The sequence below is a fragment of the Sporothrix brasiliensis genome, assembly GCF_000820605.1.
Source record: "Sporothrix brasiliensis 5110 chromosome Unknown Cont17, whole genome shotgun sequence".
Lineage (NCBI taxonomy): Eukaryota > Fungi > Ascomycota > Sordariomycetes > Ophiostomatales > Ophiostomataceae > Sporothrix > Sporothrix brasiliensis.
This window is the reverse complement of record NW_024467136.1, coordinates 1883461-1904812: the sequence shown is the minus strand read 5'-3', so window position 1 is coordinate 1904812 and position 21352 is coordinate 1883461. Positions and strand designations below refer to the sequence as shown.

The 21352-nt window shown below is 55.7% G+C and overlaps 3 protein-coding genes across 3 annotated transcripts; 1 reads left to right on the top strand and 2 right to left on the bottom strand.

Moving 5' to 3' along the window:
* Nucleotides 1–635: 635 nt before the first annotated feature.
* SPBR_02187 (ABC transporter CDR4) lies at nucleotides 636–5300 on the top strand (the record flags this gene model as incomplete). The annotated part of the gene is made up of 1 exon (XM_040760490.1): nucleotides 636–5300. The coding sequence occupies one exon, from the start codon at nucleotides 636–638 to the stop codon at nucleotides 5298–5300; it is 4665 nt and encodes a 1554-aa protein (XP_040620560.1).
* Nucleotides 5301–5783: 483 nt separating this feature from the next.
* Nucleotides 5784–10700, bottom strand: SPBR_02183 (ABC multidrug transporter; the record flags this gene model as incomplete). Its single annotated transcript, XM_040760486.1, has 8 exons — nucleotides 5784–6372; nucleotides 6443–6519; nucleotides 6582–6775; nucleotides 6837–6902; nucleotides 6978–7027; nucleotides 7113–9167; nucleotides 9224–9301; nucleotides 9367–10700. 8 exons carry the CDS (start codon nucleotides 10698–10700, stop codon nucleotides 5784–5786), a joined length of 4443 nt encoding a protein of 1480 aa, XP_040620559.1.
* Nucleotides 10701–13346: 2646 nt separating this feature from the next.
* SPBR_03073 (uncharacterized protein) lies at nucleotides 13347–14309 on the bottom strand (the record flags this gene model as incomplete). Its single annotated transcript, XM_040761376.1, has 4 exons — nucleotides 13347–13525; nucleotides 13580–14101; nucleotides 14191–14209; nucleotides 14268–14309. The coding sequence occupies 4 exons, from the start codon at nucleotides 14307–14309 to the stop codon at nucleotides 13347–13349; spliced, it is 762 nt and encodes a 253-aa protein (XP_040620558.1).
* Between the last annotated feature and the right edge of the window lie 7043 nt (nucleotides 14310–21352).

Below are 21352 nucleotides of genomic sequence, written 5' to 3'. Positions count from 1 at the left end.
GCTGTGGTCAAGGTACTCCGTACTTATCGCCGCGTCTTGGCTGGCGTGTACCGCGATTCGTCTGTGGCATTGCCTAGCTGGTGCTTGGTGCTGTGTCCTTGGCCCTCCTACGGCCTCTTTCCCCTTTCTTCTTGGCTCGAGATTTCTTTTGCTCGCCTCCCACCAGCGCACCACTGTCTCGGGCTCGGGGTTTACTAGACAACCCTACCCCTTCGTGTTCGGGTTCGACATCACAGTCTTTATTTTCTTAACTCTCCGGGGCCATTGCCTGCTGTTCCCCCGGGCTGTGTTTCTGGGCTATTGTTTTTTGGTCCCTATTTTATTCCTTAGTTTTGGTTATCCCCGTTCCCTTTCTTTTCCTTTGTTCCATTTAATCTTTCCTCGGCCCCTTCCTTGCCTTGGTTCCCCAATTGTCGAACATCCTTTTTGTCTTGTGTTCGAATCCACAAGGAGAAGGGAGAGAAGCGTGCCATTCTGTCAAACCAAACGGCAACTGCGACAACTGCGACAACTGCGACAACTGCGACAACTGCGACAACTGCGACAACTACGACAAATACGACAAATACTACGGCATTGACAAGGAGTGTACGACAACAACTCTCAGCCCTTGCCTGCCCTCTAAGTAGATCACCATGTCGTTTATGGGCACGGGCTCCTTCGGGAGCTACGACCACACAGCCCAGACCGGCGGCGTGCCTCTCGGCCGCCGCCGTACACAGGACGACGAGGCCAATGTCGGAACGGAGCCTGTTGTGCCTGGCGCGACCGGCATCGACGACGCCGGCACGCAATCCACATCCGTGACCGAGACCGGCGATGTGGGCTTTGCCGCCGACAAAGACACCGGCCAGGAGACATCCCCGCCGGTGGCCGCTGGTGGACGCGCCAATGGGGACGAAGACGACGAGGAGTCCGAGGACCACGAGGCCAACGCCGAGATGGAGCGCCGCAACAGCGCTGTCCAGTCGCTTGCCCGCCAGTACACGCGCCAGTCCCAAGCCTCGGCTGCTGTCGCGGGCGGCCACAACGTCTTTTTGGAGTCGTCGGACCCCAACTCGCCGCTCAACCCGGCCAGCGACAACTTCAACGGCCGCACCTGGGCCAAGGCCGTCGTCGACATGGTCTCCCGGGACGGCCACCAGTTCCGCACCTCGGGTGTCTGTTTCCAGAACATGAACGTCTACGGCTACGGCAAGCCCACGGACTACCAAAAGGATGTTTTCAACGTCTGGCTGGAGCTGGCTGGCCTGGCGCGCCGTCTCGTCGGTGGCGGCCAGCGCCGCATCGACATTCTGCGCAACTTCGACGGCGTGGTCCGCAAGGGCGAGATGCTTGTCGTGCTCGGCCCTCCCGGTGCCGGCTGCACGACCACGCTCAAGTCCATTGCCGGCGAGATGAACGGCATTTTTGTCGACGACAAGTCGTACTTCAACTACCAGGGCATGTCCGCCAAGGAGATGCACACCCGCCACCGCGGCGAGGCCATCTACACGGCCGAGGTCGACGTGCACTTTCCCCAGCTGTCTGTTGGCGACACGCTGACGTTTGCTGCGCGCGCCCGCGCCCCGCGCACCATGCCCGAGGGCATCCACAAGAACATGTTCGCCGAGCACCTGCGCGACGTCGTCATGGCCATGTTCGGCATCTCCCACACCATCAATACTCGCGTCGGCAACGAGTACGTCCGTGGTGTCTCGGGCGGCGAGCGCAAGCGTGTCACGATTGCCGAAGCGGCTCTGTCCGGCGCGCCTCTGCAGTGCTGGGACAACAGCACCCGCGGCCTGGACTCGGCCAACGCCATCGAGTTCTGCCGCACCCTGCGCACCCAGACGGAGCTGTTTGGCAGCACCGCCATTGTCTCCATCTACCAGTCGCCGCAGAGCGCCTACGACCTCTTCGACAAGGCTACCGTTCTGTACGAGGGTCGCCAGATCTACTTCGGCCCCACCGGCGCCGCTCGCCAGTACTTTGTCAACTTGGGCTTCGAGTGCCCGGCTCGTGCCACGACGCCCGACTTCCTCACCTCCATGACCTCGCCCCAGGAGCGCATTGTGCGTCCTGGTTTCGAGGGCCGCGCCCCGCGCACACCGGACGAGTTTGCCGCGTGCTGGCGCAACAGCGCCGAGTACCGCGCCCTCCAGGCCGACATTGAGGACTACAAGACGTCGCACCCCATCGACGGCCCCGACGCGGCGGCCTTCCGCGCCTCCAGGCGCGCCCAGCAGGCCAAGCTGCAGCGCGCCGGCAGCCCCTTCACGCTGTCCTACACCCAGCAGGTCCGCCTGTGCCTGTGGCGCGGCTTCAAGCGCCTCGTCGGTGACCCCAGTCTGACCATTGGTGCTCTGGTGGGCAACTTTGCCATGTCCCTGATCATCGCGTCCGTCTTCTTCAACCTGCAGCCGGTCACCAGCAGCTTCTACCAGCGCGGTGCCCTGCTCTTCTTTGCCTGTCTCATGAATGCCTTCTCGTCTGCCCTCGAAATTCTCACCCTGTACGCCCAGCGCCCGATTGTCGAAAAGCACGCCCGCTACGCCCTGTACCACCCGTCTGCCGAAGCTGTCGCCTCCATGTTGTGCGACATGCCGTACAAGATTGCGAATTGCCTCACGTTCAACCTCGGCCTTTATTTCATGACGCATCTGCGACGAGAACCAGGACCGTTCTTTTTCTACCTGCTGATCAGTTTCGTCACCGTCCTAGCCATGTCCATGATTTTCCGCACCATCGCCTCCGCCTCGCGCACCCTGTCGCAGGCCATGGTGCCCGCGGCGGTCATTATTCTTGGCCTCATCGTCTTCACTGGTTTCGTCATCCCCATCGACTACATGCTGGGTTGGTGTCGCTGGATGAACTACATTGACCCGCTGGCCTACGCGTTCGAGTCCCTCATGGTCAACGAGTTCAGCAACCGCCAGTTCACCTGCGATACGTACGTGCCCAGCCCGGCGATTGCCGGCTATGGAAACGTCTCTGGCAACAACCACGTCTGCGCCACTGTCGGCTCCGTCACTGGCCAGCCCTTCGTCGACGGCGACGCCTACCTCAACCAGTCCTTCCACTACTTCGCCTCGCACCGCTGGCGGAACTTTGGCATCATCATCGTGTTCATCATCTTCTTCTTTGCCACCTATATGATTGCTGCCGAGCTTGTCTCGGAGAAGAAGTCCAGGGGCGAGGTCCTCGTCTTCCGCCGCGGCCACAAGCCTGCCAGCTTCACCGAGAGCCACAAGGCCGACGCCGAGTCCGGTACCCGCGTTTCGGGCCCTGCCGTGGCCGCCGCCCACAAGAACCTCGACGAGAAGAGCGGCAGTGACAAAGAGGGCGCCGGTTCCGGTGCCGGCTTCCTCCAGCGCCAGACCTCTGTGTTCCACTGGCAGGATGTCTGCTACAATGTCAAGATCAAGAAAGAAGACCGCCGCATTCTGGACCACGTCGACGGTTGGGTGAAGCCCGGCACCCTCACCGCCCTCATGGGCGTGTCCGGTGCCGGCAAGACCACGCTTCTGGACTGTCTCGCTGACCGTACGTCAATGGGTGTGATTACGGGTGACATGTTTGTGGACGGCCACGAGCGCGACACGTCCTTCCAGCGCAAGACCGGCTACGTGCAGCAGCAGGACCTGCATCTGCAGACCACCACGGTTCGCGAGGCCCTCAACTTCTCTGCCCTGCTCCGCCAGCCTGCCCACATTCCCCGCGCCGAGAAGATTGCCTACGTGGACGAGGTCATCAAGCTGCTCGACATGCAGGAGTACGCCGACGCAGTTGTCGGTGTCCCCGGCGAAGGCCTCAACGTGGAGCAGCGCAAGCGCCTGACCATTGGCGTGGAGCTGGCGGCGAAGCCGCCTCTGCTGCTGTTCGTCGACGAGCCCACCTCCGGTCTCGACTCGCAGACGTCGTGGGCCATTCTCGACCTGCTGGAGAAGCTCACCAAGAGCGGCCAGGCCATTCTGTGCACCATCCACCAGCCGTCCGCCATGCTCTTCCAGCGCTTCGACCGCCTGCTCTTCCTCGCCAAGGGCGGCAAGACGGTGTACTTTGGCGACATTGGCGAGAACTCCAAGACCATGATCAGCTACTTTGAGCGCCAGGCCGGCCAGCGCTGCCCGCCCGATGCCAACCCGGCCGAGTGGATGCTCGAGGTCATTGGTGCCGCCCCCGGTACCCACACCGACATCGACTGGTTCCAGGCCTGGCGCACGTCCCCCGAGTACACCGCCGTCCGTGCCGAGCTCCAGACCCTGCACGACAACCCGGCGCCGCAGGCCGAGCGCAGCAAGGCGGACTACCGCGAGTTTGCCGCCAGCTTCCCGGCCCAGTGCCGCGAGGTCATTGAGCGCGTCTTCCAGCAGTACTGGCGCACGCCGTCCTACATCTACTCCAAGCTGGCTCTGTGTGTGCTGGTCGCCATTTACATTGGCTTCGTCTTCTTCAAGGCGCCGCTCACGATCCAAGGCTTCCAGAACCAGATGTTCTCCGTCTTCAACTTGCTCACCGTCTTTGGCCAGCTCGTCCAGCAGACCATGCCGCATTTCGTCATCCAGCGCTCGCTCTACGAAGTGCGCGAGCGCCCCTCCAAGGTCTACAGCTGGCGCGTCTTCATGGTCTCGCAGATCATTGTCGAGCTGCCGTGGAACACGCTGATGGCCGTCCTGATGTTTGTCTGCTGGTACTACCCGATCGGCCTCAACGCCAACGCGGCGGCGGCCGGCCAGACCGCCGAGCGTGGCGCGCTCATGTTCTTGCTGCTGTGGCTGTTTTTGCTCTTCACGTCGACGTTCACGGACATGATCATTGCTGGCTTCGAAACGGCCGAGGCCGGCGGTAACATTGCCAACCTGCTGTTCAGCCTGTGCCTGATTTTCTGTGGTGTCCTGTCGACCCCCGACACCATGCCTCGCTTCTGGATCTTCATGTACCGCCTGTCGCCGTTTACGTACCTGGTCTCCGCCATGCTGGCGGTCGGTGTCGCCAACACCGAGGTCCACTGCGCCGCCAACGAGTTCTTGACGTTCGACCCGCCGTCGGGCCAGACCTGCTTCGAGTACATGGAGGCCTACATGGCCACCGCCGGCGGCTACCTGACCAACGAGTCCGCGACGTCCGGCTGCAACTTCTGCTCCATCAAGTTCACCAACCAGGCGCTGGCCGGCGTGCAGTCGTTCTACTCGGACCGCTGGCGCAACTTTGGCATCCTCTGGGCCTACATCGCCTTCAACATCTGTGGCGCGCTGTTCATCTACTGGCTGACGCGTGTGCCGAAGAAGCCCAAGACCACCAAGGTCAAGAAGGAGTAATTGCACGACTCTGACAGCCGTCATCTCCGCTCCACCCAACTATCTCTCATCTCACTTTATTCATCCCTACCTATTGCATCTGTCGGGGTTCTTCATCTACTTTGCATGCCATTTGTGCCATCCGCTTGCACGTTTCCTTAATTTTTATTTATTTATATATACTGTCCTTGTACATGTTTTTTCGACCGTCGTCTTTTTTGCTTTGTTTTCTGTTCCCTATCGTCTCATCTCCTACCGGCTTGTCTTCAGTTTCAGTTTCAGCTTCAGCTTCTTCATGCTTCTCACTGTTCCTTATTCTCCTGTTCACTCATACCACCTTTTAAAAGAACAAGTCACAGCCCGCGACCACAACGACGTGGTGTCATTCCCTGCTAGACTGCGCGAAGTAGAAGTGTATCTAATAGAGTTCGTCATGCCATTGAAAACGTTAAAAGAACAAAAATGAGCGCGCTTCATGAATTCCTGCGACTCCCGCTGTCCGTCTCAACCGTCCAGCGCCTGCGCCTGGCACATTTGGTAGTAGACGCCCCTCTGCGCCAGCAGGCTCGCGTGGTCCCCCTGTTCCAGCACTTGGCCGTCGCCCAGCACGAAGATGACGTCGGCCCGCTGCACGGTGGCCAGGCGGTGCGCCACAACCACCATGGTGCAGCGCGACTGTCGCGTCTCAAACACGGCCTGCACCTGCCGCTCCGTCTCGGCGTCCAGGTTCGACGTCGCTTCGTCGAGCAGCAAGAGGCGCGGGCGGCGCACGAGGGCCCGGGCAATGGACACGCGCTGCTTCTGGCCGCCCGACAGCGCGACGCCGCGGCTGCCAATGGCCGTGTCGTAGCCCTCGGGCAGCGACTGGATAAAGTCGTGGATGCCGGCGTCGGTGCAGGCCGCGTGGAGGCGGGCGTCCATGTCGTCAGCCGCGTCGTCGGCGATGCCCAGCAGAATGTTCTCGCGCAGCGTCCCGTCAAACAGACTGGGCTCCTGGGCGACGAGCGAGATGTCTCGCCGGTAGTCGTGCAGTGCGAGATCGGCAATGGGGAGCCCGTTGTAGAGAATGTCGCCGGACGCGTAGCGATAGAATCTGGAATTGTTGAGACAAAGTGTTAGACGACAAAAGGGATGGATGGCGGACATGAGATAAAGCCACAAACCTTTCCAAGAGCGAGACGACGGTCGTCTTGCCGGAACCCGAGTAGCCCACAACGGCCGCAAACTGTCCCTTTTCAATCTATTTTTTTTGTTAACCGGGCACATCCTATCGGATCCAGCGGGATCGGCACATAGACATACTGTCATGTTGAGCCCATTGAGCACCGGGGCGTCTCGCGTCGGATAACGAAACCAGACATTGCGGAATTCAATCTTGACGCCCTGGTCCTCGTCACCCAAGTCGCCATTGTCCAAGGAAACAAGACGGCCGTCGGCGTCGTCGGTGTGGCGGAGGTCGATGATGCGGTTGGCCGCCGCCGAAGCCTGTGCAATGTCTGTTGCGTGAGCGAAGAAGAAAGAAGACGATACATGGGGAAGCGAGGCAGCGTAGCTTACTTGGTCCGAAACTGAGCCACTGGCCAGCACCCATGCCGCCTTGCAAAACGGCAATGTAGACCACAACTGAACATGTTAGTCATGCATTCGTGCAGTCATCATCTTGTCTTGAGGATTTTATCTTTCCCCGCCTGGACTCACCGTATTGGAACGACTGATACTCGCGGTCGGCCATGAGTTTACCGCCGTACCTGCGTGTAAGCGATGTTAGTGCACTGGTCCCCAGCGTTTCCGTACAAAGCGAAGCATCTGCGGCCACCCGTCCCCCTTTCTTACCATAAAACAAACGCCATGCACAGCAGCGCAATGCTGTCACTCAACGCAAACACAAATGTCGACACGCCCGACTGTACGAGGGCGCCGCGGATGTGGTTTCGAAGGAGGGCGGCGTACCGCGCGCCAATGGATTCTTCGAGCGTCAGTGCGGCCACCGTTCGGAACGCGCCCACGGCTTCGGTCGCAAACTGCGCGCTTTCGGCGAACACGGCCTGGCTCGCCTTCTCAAACTGCTGTTCGTAGCGCAGGCGCACAAACGCGGCGCCCAGCAGCACCGGCATCGACGTCAAGACGGTGACCAGTGTCAGCTTCCAGCCAAAGGCAAAACTCACGCTGAGGCATCCAATGACATTGAGCACCGAAATGGCCACGAAGGCCAGGTTCATGCCCAGCAGCTGCTGCAGCTGCGTCGGATCGGTCGCCAGGCGGGCGGTCAGGGCGCCGGCGCTGTGGTCGTCCTCGTCAAAAAAAGCGACGGGCTGGGCGAGCATGCTCCGCAGATAGGCGCGACGGTAGTGGTGGGTGATGTGGAACGCGGTGGTGGTGGCGGACCAGCCCAGGGCGAAGTACGCCAACCCCACGGCGATGGCGAGCACGGTGAACATGAGACACCAAAAGTTGGTGAGCGCGTGCAGCCACTCGGGGCTGCCGAGGAACGCGAAGAGCGATATGAGCATAGCGAACAGGTACGCCTGGACGGGCGCGCTGGCGCCGGCGGCGAGGGCGCCCGCGAACATGACGAGGTACCACGGCCAGAGCGCGCGCTGCTCGCGGAGGAGAAGCACGAAGCTGCGCCAAAAGCTGCGGCTTCCTTGCGATTGGGAAGGAGAAGGCGTTTTGGGGGCGTCTGCGGAGGATGCTTGTGGCGGTTGGAGGACGCCTGCGCCTGCGTCGTCTTTCTCCTTGGCTGAACTTGTGGCCATGTCAACGACGCTCTCCGGACGTATGGCAGCCTCTTTCTCAACGATGTCCATGCTCTTTCTCTCCTTTGAGTCGTGCGACTGTGATCGCGATCCTGCTTCTGTTCTGGCATTGGATCCCGGGCGGGGCCGGGACGTCGGCCGCGGGACGGCCCGCTGCTCCACCTTTTCCCGGACGAGCTGCTGCGCCGTCGCCAGCGCATGATACGCACCGCCCTCGCCGCGCGCCATCAGCTCAGAATGCGTGCCCTGCTCGACGACGCGCCCTTTTCGCAGGACCACAATGTTGTCGGCTTTGCGGACGGTCGACAGCCGGTGGGCAATGGTAATGGTCGTGCGGTTTTTGGACGCGCGGTCCAGCGCCGCCTGCACGATCTGCTCGCTGCGCACATCAATGGCGCTCGTGGCCTCGTCCAGGACCAAGACGGCCGGCTGTTTGATGATGGCTCGGGCAATGGCAAGCCGCTGCCGCTGGCCGCCGCTCAGCTTAAGACCGCCGCCGTCTCCCACCACCGTCTCGTACCCCTGCGGCAGACGCACCACAAATTCGTCGGCATACGCCTCGCGGCAGGCTGTTTCGACCATGCTCTTTTTGACTGCATCGTCTGCACGCTCCCACTTGGTCCCCACCAGGCCGTGCGCCACGTTGTTGAAGATCGTGTCGTTGAACAGAAATGGCTCCTGCTGCACCAGTCCGACCTGTGTCCGCCACCAGCGCCGGTCCAGATCCCTCAGCCGCACGCCGCCCACTGTCAGGTGTCCGTACGTCGTCAACACACCGGGCTCGTCGAGCTCGTACCAGCGCTCCAACAGGGACACGATTGTGCTCTTGCCCGAGCCCGACGGACCCACAATCGCCGTCATCTTGCCGGCTGGAAAGGTCACGTCGACGCCGTCCAAGATCTTGAGGTCCGGCCGGAGCGGGTAGCAAAAGTGCACATTTTCAAGGACGAGATCGCCCTTTGTCGCCGCCTCGGCTTCAGGGGTGCCTTCGCCAAATCCACCGCATTCGGGCGCCGGCGCATCAATCATGGCATAGAAAATGGTGGCGGCGCTGGCCGCACGGGCAGCGCCCGACAAAGGCGTCGTGATGCCACCAATGGCCGTCGTCATCATCATGACGGAGAAGAGGACGCTGAGGCAGAGTTAGAGGGGTGACGTGCAAAGATAATGACGGATGCAACCACTCACACAATCAATGTCTGTGGGCTGTGGATGTCGCCCTTCATGTACTCATCGAGTGAGAACCAGAAGGCGAGGGCAAAGGTTCTATGTGTGATGTCAGCGCCGTCCAATATCAACAGTGGCAGAACGATGCAAGGATTGCCACATACGCAAAAATCGCAAAGAAAACCGGCGTCTGCTGCAGGGCAATGACCGGCGACATGCGCTTCCCTCGGTTGCGCGACTCGTCGGCGCACACGTCGTATCGTGCAGCCATTTTTTCTTCCGCACCACACGCCGCCACCATTCTGATGGACGAAAAGATCTCGCTCGCCACGGTGGCTGCCTTGATCTCGCTGTCCTGCACTTGATTGAGAATCTTGACCAACATCGGCGTCGTCACCGCGTACACCAGGACAATGAACACCATGCCGCTGCTCGTCACCAGCGTCAGCTTCCAGCTGTACAGAAACGACACGACCAGGGCCGCCACGACGAGCGTCACCGACTGCAGGAAGCCCGACAGCTTCTCGGAAATGCCCAGCTGCAGCGTGTTGGCCGTGATCGTGATGACGGCCGCCGTCGTGCCCGGCGGCAGGCAGTCCAGCGTCGACACGGGCTGCGCCAGCAGCGCGCGCATGTACGCGAGCCGCAGCGCCGCGGAGATGCGCAGGCTGCTGAGCCGGAAGCCAAAGTAGGCGACGTAGCCCAGCACCAGGCGCGCCGCGAAAATGTACACGAGGTACAAGACGCACTGCACGATTTCGTGCATGAACATGTCCTCCGTCATGACCACGGCGTTGCCCTGCTTGTCGTAGCCGTTAAAGGAGCCAAACACGCGGCCAAACACCACGTTCATGAGCGGCATCGTGACGCCCGTGCAGATGGACGCAAGCGATGCCAGGACAATCAGGACGCGGTCGGCCCACGTCGAGTACGTGAAGATTCGCCAAAAATCGCGGAACTTGGTCTTGGTCTCTGCCTTGATGCCAAACGGACGGGCCTTTTTGGCGTTCTGGTCGGTGGACGGATTGGCTAAAGGGTCGACGGCAGGAGCGGCCTTTGTCGTTTTTGTTAGCCGGCGGAGGAAGGATGGTCGAGATGCCGACGGTGCGGCTGTGGCCCCGGTCGTAGCAGTCGTTGGCGGCACCGGAGGTACATTTGGCGGTGGAACAGTGGAGGTCGCTAGAGGGTGTTGCTGTGCCGGTTGCTTTGCGTTTGAGGCAGTTTCGGCTTGTCCATCTTGGGGTTGTGGGCGCAGGGTGGCTGCAGACGTCCAGGACGATAGGACCTGAGATTCATTTTGATGAGTGCTGTCATTACCGACAGATGCGTACGACGGCCATAGAGTGGTGTTGGATGCCGCCAGACGAACGGTCTGGTCCGGACTTTGTTCTGAGCTTTCCTCGGGGATGGGTTCCGGCGTATGGGTCGGAATGGGACTCTGTGATGCATCGGGTATGCCAGTCTCCTGTAGCCCTTGTTGATCTTCTGTTGTAGACATCGTGCCGGTGGTGGAAAGCAGCACGGCCACGACACGTGAGCGTGAACCGGATGCGAAAAGATGAGGCTCAAGTGGGCAATGATACACAAACCTCTAAAAAATATCTACATTCAGTCGAGAGAGGAAGGCAGCACGCCGCAGAATGTGCGCATGACTTTACCTGCTGGAAATTGCATACCATAAGGAGACACTGGCACTTTCAAGGCGACCGAAGGAAACAGAGCTAAGACTGAAGCTGTGAGATTTGACCAAGACTGAGATAGCTACAAACTGCCTATTACATGGCCTCTGGTATGAGCCCTGGCCAATCGCTTCAAGGAAGTACAAAGAAGACGCTTCCGGATGCCACGGAATAACTGAACATATTCCAGCAGACTGGCCAAGACAGAAGCGAGAATCGATATAGACAGGCTGCCAAAGAAATGAGCCGAAAATGCTCGTCGCCTTCTGCCCCAGGCTGACAAGTGGCAAGGCCATACTTCGGCTGCGACTGGGCGAATGCGGGCACGAGCACCTCCTTGGCCGGAGTCCACATCCCGTGTTCCGGCTGCAATCTATAAAGGCCCATCTGCCGGTGCGCAGGCGTTTGCCAAGTGGACTCCCGCAAACTGAAGATAACCGACGGCCACTGCTCATGACAGAAAGGCTCGACGGTGGACATCCTTCTAGAACATGGACCGATGGCGGCTATTGTTAATCGGTGTCTTGGCGCAGGAACAGAGGTTAAATAAGTGGGAGGACTTTCATCCCATGGCAGGGATGGAATGGTATAGGAAGATATGTGACGATATATGACGAGGTCCTATTTTTGTACCTCCTTATTTATCCTCTTATCTGAAGAGGACTATACATGTCGGGCGAGCCTCATCATATCGCCGTCTCGGGCGTTCGTCGCACTTTGTTGGCATAAGAAACATTGGCAAGCCCGGTTCAAGAAAACAAAAAAGGCGATCCGTGCGGGACCGAAGGAGTTTGAAGTCTGCTGCTTCGCTGAAGACTGCGCCAAGAATTCCTGGAGTTACACCGTTTAGTTGACGAGATAACAAACAATGCCGTGCTCGGTGCATTCTACAATATATACAAGTTATTGGAGAAGAGCTCCTCCATTGGTCTCCCCTTAGTTTAAAAGAGATATATGTTGAGCCACAAAATAAACAAATCAGCACATTATTTTCCACGGGTAAAAAACGGTCGATAACGGCACAGATAATGCAAGGCACAGGGTTTGTTCGCAGGTAGGTAGAAGGTAGGCGGGGCCAGAATGGCATGCAGCCTGAATGGCAATTGTAATATAAGTCGTATATTGTCGTCAAACAAGAAACAATTGATAGGCCGGCGGATCATACCAGGTGGTATAATTAGCCAATCAATGAATTGTGTTGTTTCTCATATTCACCGAGTCTATGGCGTGCCCTTATGATTTATATCAAGTAGTGAGGTCAATGGCCAGTCTCTGCTACGGCGACTACTCTTCAATTGAGGTCGATATAGAAAGAAAAGTTGCTTCTATTTCTCCCATACTTGATCTGGTAGATCTGCGTTTCGGCGTACGACAAATTTGGTGGCCAGGAAAGTAAATAAAGATCACATGACTTAACAGTACTTGATCACATAAACGACATATGTCCCACCTACAACACGACCTCTTTCCCCATCGATATTTTATATGAGCTGAAGCTGGTTGTTTGGGAGCCAAAGAGACTTCTCAGTCAGTTGTCCTTCGTCTCGGTACTGGAATACGGCAGCCGCGGTGAGGAAGAGAGCCAATTTTTCTATAAAGTGCTCGACTGTTGGCGGCTGATGGCTTGCGCCCAAAACCCGGAATCTTCGGCCGCAGCTTCTATTTTAAGAGAAGCTGTAGCCATCTCTGTACTCATAAGCAACAAAAATAGAAATAGAGTGGCCACTGCAGAGTGCAATAGATTGTGGCGAGATGGAGGGCCGCTTGAAGTTGCCAGACAGCGAGAGAAATCGCGATGATAGAGATAGTGGCCGAAGATTACGGCGGCCGTTTGATAGAGATTTGCCTTTGAATTAGGCAAGGTGTCGGGGGAAAGGAGAAAAGGCTTCCCATTCCAGACTATATCGAGAGAATTTGGAAATGGCCGACATTGTTCCAAAAAGAAGGGTTCGCTCTTCCAATTCGTTGGCAGTGTCCATAAGGCACACTAGCGTGCGAGAGGGAGAGAATTTGGGTCTGTGAAAACAGATTGGGGCGGTTTGTGACGGAAATGTGATGGATTTATGAGCAGGACGGGGAACAAGGTGGATCCACCATCACTTGTCGGCGACATAACGAGACGACGGGATATAAAAATAGGTCGATATATATGGGAAAGCATTGACCTTATCCAAAAATATCTCAGAGGTCCGGATTGACCACTATATAGGGAGGGTATATAAAAGAAGACGGAGAACAGTCGGAATATAATGGAACTATAGGAGACTATCGTGTACTTTATTTTCTATATTGCTATGCATGCCAATTACCAACAAAAATTTATCAACGGCCAAAGTCAACGTTTATGCACGACAAGCATTGCTCTCTGTGATTTGCTTCTACGTTGTTTGTTTCTGTTTTGGTTCTGTTTTCGTTTCTCGGCGGACGACCTCCGAAACCGCAGCGGTGAAACGAAACAGCTGTGCTTACTCGCCAATGTCGTAGTCTTCGATGGCTTTGCGGACCACGTCGCCAAGCTCCTTGACCGTGTCCTTGTCGCGAGGTAGCGTGTGGCCTTTGGCATGGTCAAAGAGATACGCCGTATCGGCGTCGCAGACATTGTAAAGGGCCATGGAGCCATGGAGGTAAGGATCCAACGAGCCAACTATTTTGCGTCAGCGGCGTACTGTTATAACAAAAGGCGAACGGGAAGACTCACTGATGTGGCACGTGGGGATCTCAATGACTTCGTCTGTCTCGTCGCTAAGAATCATGGCGTGTGTCGTCGGGTCCACAGGCGGCCATCCGGCAAAGAAGATGGCGTACTTGAACATGGGCGCAATGCCCTCTTTTTGGAAGCGCCGCTGCTCGTGCAACAAAAGGGTCGCGGCCACGGTCGCGCCCTCCGAGTAGCCAATGATGCCTTCAAAAGGACCGCGCTCCTTCATAATCTTGAGCAGGAACTTGAGCGCGTTGTCGGTGCTCTTGTGAGTCGTGGCCACGCCTTCCTTCATCAGTTCGCGCATCGTGTCCTCCGGCGTCTCGCAGTCCGGGAAGTCGCGAATACGCGACAGAACATCGTCGTCATCGGTCTTGCCGACCTCATCGGGTTCGATAAACCGAAAGTACGGCGGGTTGCCAAAGTAGTCCTCGAAGCCTTTTGGTGGCTCGGCCACACAGGGACCTTCGATGAAGTGGAAGATGGCCGTACCGTCCTCGGTGAGCTCCTTGACAATAGGGGCTGATAGTGTTAGGACATGCGATACTTTGTTGCTGCTGCTTGTTTTTTTTTTTTTTTTTTTTTTTTTTTTGATTGAGGACTTTTCTTACCTAGTTGAACTTGGAATTTCTGATGGTTCAGTCAGTGCATCAGTTCAAAATACTAAACAGGAAAATGGACTTCTTACATCTGCACTTCCGTAGGCGCCTGGTAAACACAAAAACTTCATTTTTGTAAAGATGATAAAAGAAGGAATGAGAAGTGAATATGAGAGGACGAAATGAGAGTTCTAAAGAACCAGCCAAGAAATGCTGAATGTAGGTAATATTCTAGAAGCCTAAAAGTTGTGAACCCCAAGTAAGTTTGTAAATATCGTGAGAAAACTGCTAAAATCGGTTGAAAACGTGCAGGGCAGTAAAATATCTATTAAAAATTCAATGAAGTGTGAGCTGCCAAGGTGCAAAACATTGGTGTTGTGTTTCATTGAAAGGTGGCGAGCCAGGAGACTTTGAAGCTTAAAGTTAATCGTAGAAGCACATCGATCAGTTACCAAAATCTGGCACGCTTAAAAGTATAGCCTCAAGAGTGTATGGCGAAGGCCCACATTGAAAACTCCAGAAATAAAGGAGCGGTACCAAAGTACGGGAAACTAGACCTAAAAAAAGAGAGCTGGAATTGAGTATTGATTAAAACGAGTAGCTAGCTAATCTTCGTCATGAGACGAACACTTGCAAAGTCAGGAAGCTGCTCGATACTGGGGCCAAAGAACTGGAAACATGTCCTTACTGAATAAGCATCTCGTAAGTTGTAAGCATACTGATCCGGGCCTCGAATGGCGATACCGTTAGCCGTATATAAAATGGCATAAGGTTGTAAGCAGCCGAGCCTTTTCTCTGGGGAACGGCTACAATGTGGACCAGACTCCGCAGAGTGGTTATCCGTAATTTTACAGAAGTCTGTCGTACGAGGTGGATACGTGACAACAAGAAAGGGGTAACCGTAGTTCTCGCATTCTTGAATGTGCAAATAATAGCCCCAAAAGATGTTGCAAACTCGGGGCGAGACTCCTACGATAGAGAGAAGTGGATGATGGGGGATAAAAGCAACACTAAAAGGGTCTAGTCACAAGAATCATATTTGAGGAAACAATGTTCACGTGGAATCCAATACTAGTAATTGCCCTTGCGTGTTATTTTTTTTTTAATTTTTAATTTTTGTTTGACTTTGTTCTCTGGCATATTTTGAAGCAAAAATTGCCGCATATTCAAGATGCGAAGGGTCTAAGAGACATGTGTTTCCAACCTCGTGGGAATGTGAGGACAATAGAATGCTACATTAGCACAGTCTATTATCTCGCCCGTTTTCTGATGAGGCTCCGTGATAAATAAAAGTTGCCTTTCGTCCGTTAAACAACCGGTCGGGCCGGCGAAGCTGAAAGTCATACAGATAATGAGGAGAAAATAGATACGGAAATATAGCGAAATAAGGAAAAGAAAGAGGATATATACTAGATGAATGTAGAGAGAGATATTTTTGGATCAGTCACGCTGGAACGCGGATCGTCTCGTGCCCATCCGTTGTGCAATTAACAGACTACAAGGAAGAAGAGGAAGGGTAATAAATATCCTGACCACTACATGATACTGATCCCATACGCCAAGAGAATGGTGTCTTTGCTTGCATGAAACCGTTCAGAGATCCTTTCCGCGTGGGGGATCAGAGATAAGCTTATTAGCCCGAAAGGGACAGGTAGTTTGAAAAGGGGGACGTGATGAGGGGGGAAGAAACTGAGGATAACACCGACGCACGTGGCAACGGCGTTGTCTACTGCCGACACGATATATTGGGTGTGTGAAAGGGAGTGGCAGGCGTGTAAGCGATGTTGTGGATTGATTCAGAACGAACCCACGCTGCACAGCGTAAAATACAAGGTGAAGCTTCAAAAGCACAGCACAGGTACAAAACCCACAATTCGCCGAGCGGAATATTGCTCTCTTCATCCCTGCACCCGCACTCGTCACAACCGTCTCAGGGCCACCCGCTGGTCCGCCAAGCATATTTTCATGCTTTCTGGCGGCCCACTGCACAGAAATACAAGACCAAAATTCTCCTAATGGACTCAATTGTGAAAATTGTCTACAGAGCAGAGCCTGTCGATATGTCGAGATTGGCCGGCCCCGCGCCGTGAGCCTCATAATACCCACTTAGCCAAAATCCGACGGTAGAGTGAGTGATCGGGTGTGAGTGGAGGGACGATCCGCGGTTGTATCGATGCATCTGTCGCCGTTCCGCATCGAGTTTCTTCTCCTTGTCTCAATCGATAACAAGTCCCGAGATCAAGTGCCGCCCAGTGGCAAACGGCAAACAGTCCATTGTGGGTTTGTGGCCCTTTCTTTTTGTTTCGCAGATATGAACAATCGCCACTTTTTTATTTTTCCGGTGCAAAGTACCGACGGGCAGCCGACGAGGGCGGTTTTTTTTATAAAAAACGAAGAGACGAAAGCTACAACGAGCGGCCGTACTTGGTGACGGTGAAGGTGTCGGGGTAGACAAAGTCCACCGCAAGGCTGCGAAGCCATACTATGAGTGGGTGTGCAGAAAGCGAAGTTTTTAGCCCCTTTTTCTTTGTTTACAGCCGCAAGCCATTTTGGCAGCTGTCCACGTTCTTGCTAGGTGTTTTTTATACCGCTTATTCATTGGCTGTCCTGTATCGCACCTTCCTCGTGGCTCATTAACTGAGGATTCGACCTCGCACGGTTGTTCTTTCCGTTTTGAATGCTATACTTGTCTGTAATTCCTTCCAGATTTATCGTTTGGGCCTTGTCTCCTCGCTTAGGAAAGTGCGACACGGCCTTGCGTGCTCTTTCCGATAACCCCGCGACATTAGCCCATGAACGTTCCCAGTGTCGACATCGTGTCCCAGTTTGGCTCTTCCCCGCTCCCTTTCTCCTTTTTCCAACTCCCATGTGCAAATCATCACGACGATTAGATTAAACAGCCTCGGATTTTCCGAACCTTAACCCAAGCTTACGCCCTTTCACTTCTTCGCATTTGAGCCCCCCGAGTTTATTTTGCCTATCTTATAGAATCCACATGCTTTCGACCCGCCTTGTCTAGAACCTTGCACATACAGGAAACGGCCATCTTCCGTTCACAAATCCAATGTTGTCTGGGAGCGGATCACTTTCCTTTCCCGCCCATAATTGAGTTTCAGCATCTGTTCGTTTCTTGCCCCAATGTGCGTACTAACAATACCGGCCCCTCTTAGACTTGCATCCCCCGGCGAGCATTGTACCTCGACATCTCTCTTCCGTCCCACTGCTATCCGACCGGCCGTAACGTGATAGCCAGTCATTGCCCTTCATCCCATCACTTCATCTACAAGATCAATATTTCCATTCACCCGTTATCACCATCGGGCATTGAGCTGATGCGATATCGAGGCGTTCCAGGCCACCCGCTACCCAACGTTTTGTGCCGTCACTGTCTTATCAGCTTCAACCCATGACGTGTCTCAAGATGAGCCTTCACCTGTTCCGAGTTGCGAAATTCGATATCCTTCACCTAACTTTTGCTGCTAGCTTGTGTTCTTCTCCATCGTCTGGTAAAAGAAGGATACACTTTATGAATGATATGAAGTGGCGGAACTTACCATGTCTATCTATGGAAGCGCCAATATACACTCCAAATTTACATCTCCATAGGATGCGAGGGCCGATAAATTGGTTCTCATATATGCCATCAAAAGTGATCTGCTAGATGTGAACCAGACGGAAAAACATTGACCTACTACAAGAGACAATACACGGCTACAAGGTAGGAAGGCGATCTAGGCCAACCATACAATCTATGCTAGCAGGCGCATGAACAGACAAACAGGGTATGATATGGAAGTTGCACACTCGACTACAATTATCCCCTCAACCCATTGTCTGAGACCTAGACGCGTGTTTCCCGGCCACTTCACCACCTGAGAGATACCCGGCCCGAGGCAAGGGAAACAGCACTCACAGATTCAAACTCTCCCGCAACTGGCACTCAGAAGAGACACTTTTCTGTAAGTGCTTTGAGGTACGGCATGAGATCCGCTGAACCTCAGATATCTTTCTCCTTACGCCCCCTTTCCGACCTTCACCCACTCACCCTGTCTACCTCGGCTTGTACGTACTCTGATCGCCACACGCTTCGCGAGGGTCCATATAAGCAGGCAACTTAAGCCGCACACCGGGGCCGATATTTCATTTTGGTTGTGCAAGAAAGCACGGAATCACAGTCCAAAAATAGACCTTCGGGCTGGATGAACGGCACTCAACATCAGCTCTGTTGTTCATTTAAAACATCTCGACCTGTCCCCCCTCGTCTTGAGTTTCTCCATCTCCAGTCTCTCCTTTATTGCTGCATCCGGACCTAGGACACTATTCGAGGTTGCTTGTCAACCTGTTCGCCCGAAGCAAATCTTATCTACTTGGCATCTGCCTTGACACTGCCCGGGTTTGTGTCCTGTCCTTCTATTTACTTTCGTTCGTTTCATTTCCCACCTCAGCTTTCTTTCCATAACACGCCAAACTTGTTGCCGTTAGCGGCTGATATCACCGGCCATGGCGCCCATTGCCATCACGCCCGATCCTTCGACCGCGAGTCCTTCCGGCGACAGTGATACCGGCTACTTTCCTCGTGATGGCCGCTACGTCAACGGCCGCCCAGGGGGCACCACAAGCGGCTTTGTCAACGGCAGTGGTCTTGGCCTCAACACCGACAGCATCAACAATGGCGCTCCAAAGATTGAGAACACTCAGACACCCATTGCCATCATTGGCATCGCCTGCCGCATGCCTGGAGATGTAGCCACCCCGGCCGAGTTCTGGGAGCTCCTCTCACGGTCTCGCTCTGGATTCTCCAAGGTCCCTGAAAAGCGGTTCAATGCCGACACGTTCTACCACCCCAACGCCGGAAAAGGGGGCAGCTTCAGCGCCGTTGGTGGCAACTTTCTGACCTGCGACCTGGAGTCGTTTGACGCGCCCTTCTTCGGCCTCACTGAAAAGGAGGCCATCTCCATGGACCCGCAGCAGCGCCTCCTGCTGGAGTGCACGTTCGAAGCACTTGAAAGTGCTGGCATTCCCAAGCAAAATATTGTTGGCAAGGACGTCGGTGTTTTCGTCGGCGGCTCGTTCCCTGAATACGAGTCGCATCTCTTCCACGACAGCGATACTATCCCCATGCACCAGGCTACAGGTAAATCCATTTGAAGCAATATGCCCAGTAATAATTTCTTCTGTACAGAATGGCCGTGCTGACAATGCTTAGGTTGTGCATATGCCATGCAGTCGAACCGGCTTTCTCACTTTTTTGATCTGAGGGGCCCCAGCTTTACGTCTGACACGGCATGCTCGTCTAGTATGGTGGCCACGCACCTGGCGTGCCAGAGCCTCCGCCTTGGCGAGTCGAGCATGGCCATTGTGGGTGGCTGCCACTTGAACATGCTGCCCGAGTTCTGGATCTCCTTTTCCACGTGTCGGCTCCTGTCTGACACGGGACGTTCTATCGCTTTTGATGAGCGCGGTACCGGTTTCGGTCGCGGCGAAGGCTGTGGTCTGATCGTTCTCAAGCCTCTGGACCAGGCTCTGCGCGACAACGACCCCGTCCGGGCAGTGATTGTGGGCACTGGCCTCAACCAGGACGGCAAAACACCGGGTATCACCATGCCCAGTGGAGAGGCCCAGGAGGCCCTCATGCGGCAGGTTTACCGCAACGCTGGCCTCGACCCCAAGGAATGCGGCTTTGTCGAGGCCCACGGCACCGGCACCAAGGTCGGCGATCCTATTGAAGCAACAGCCTTGCACAACGTGCTTGGTCTGGACCGCACCACACGCGATCCGCTCTACATCGGTTCGGTCAAGTCCAACATTGGCCATCTCGAAGCCGCTTCTGGTATTGCCGGCATCATCAAGGCTGCCCTCATGTTGGAGCGGGGCTTCATTCTTCCCAACCATGACTTCAAGGTGCCGAATCCCAAGATCCCCTGGAAGGAGTGGAACATGAAGGTGCCCATCAACCAGCGTCCCTGGCCACGCGGCAAGAAGTACATTAGTGTCAACAACTTTGGCTTCGGCGGCACCAATGGTCACGTTGTCCTCGCAGCGGCGCCCTTCAAGGCCAAGCCGAGCTTTGAACAGGACCTGTCCGTCGCGGCCACCAATTTGCGCAAGCTGTTTGTCTTCACCGCCAACGACAAGGCAACTCTCTCGGCGGTGATGAAGAATGCCGTCATCTACCTCGAGCAGCGTCCCGAGATTTTCCAAGCCGATCTGATGGCCAACTTTGCCTACACATTCGGCCAGCGCCGCTCGCATCTGCAGTACCGCGCCGCCATCTCAGCCAGCAACTCCTTTGAGCTCGTGGAGACCCTCAACGGCGAGAAGTACACTCCCGGCAAGGAAGTCGAACCCCTCAGAATCGGCTTCATCTTCACCGGCCAGGGTGCGCAGTGGTGGGGCATGGGCCGCGAGTTGTACGAGCAGTACCCCGTCTTCACCAGTGCCATTGATCACGCCGACCGTTGCCTCGCCGCACTTGGCGCTGAATGGTCCCTCGTCGAGGAGCTCGGCCGTGATGCCACCACGACTCGCGTCAACGAGGCACACATCAGCCAGCCGTCGTGTACGGCCGTGCAGCTGGCCCTCACAGACCTCCTATCCAGCTGGGGCATCCGTCCCGAGGCCGTTGCCGGTCACTCGAGCGGTGAGATTGGCGCTGCTTATGCTGCCGGAATCATCACCTTTGAGACGGCCATGGCTGTCGCATACCACCGGGGCCGCCTCATTCCCATCCTCAAGGAGAGCTTCCCGGACCTCAAGGGCCGCATGATGGCCGTCGGTGGCAGCAAGGAGGAGTTCCAGCCCATCATCGACAACCTCAAGGAAAAGGAGGTGCGCATTGCTTGCTACAACAGCCCGTCCAGCTTGACGATTTCCGGTGACGAGCCGGCGCTGGCGGAGCTCGAGAAGATCTGTGAAGAGCGTGGCATGTTCAACCGCCGGTTGGTCATTGACACGGCCTACCACTCGCACCACATGAACCTCGTTGCCAAGGAATACCGGGCCAGCCTGCTGAAGCTCAAGGCTCCTGTCGAGACCACCGTCCGCTTCCACTCGTCACTACAGGGCAAGCTCATTTCTGCATCAGAGCTCCAAGCATCGTACTGGGTGGACAACTTGACCTGCGCCGTTCGATTCGACGAGGCGTTGCAGAGCATGCTCGAGCCTGTCGGAGAGC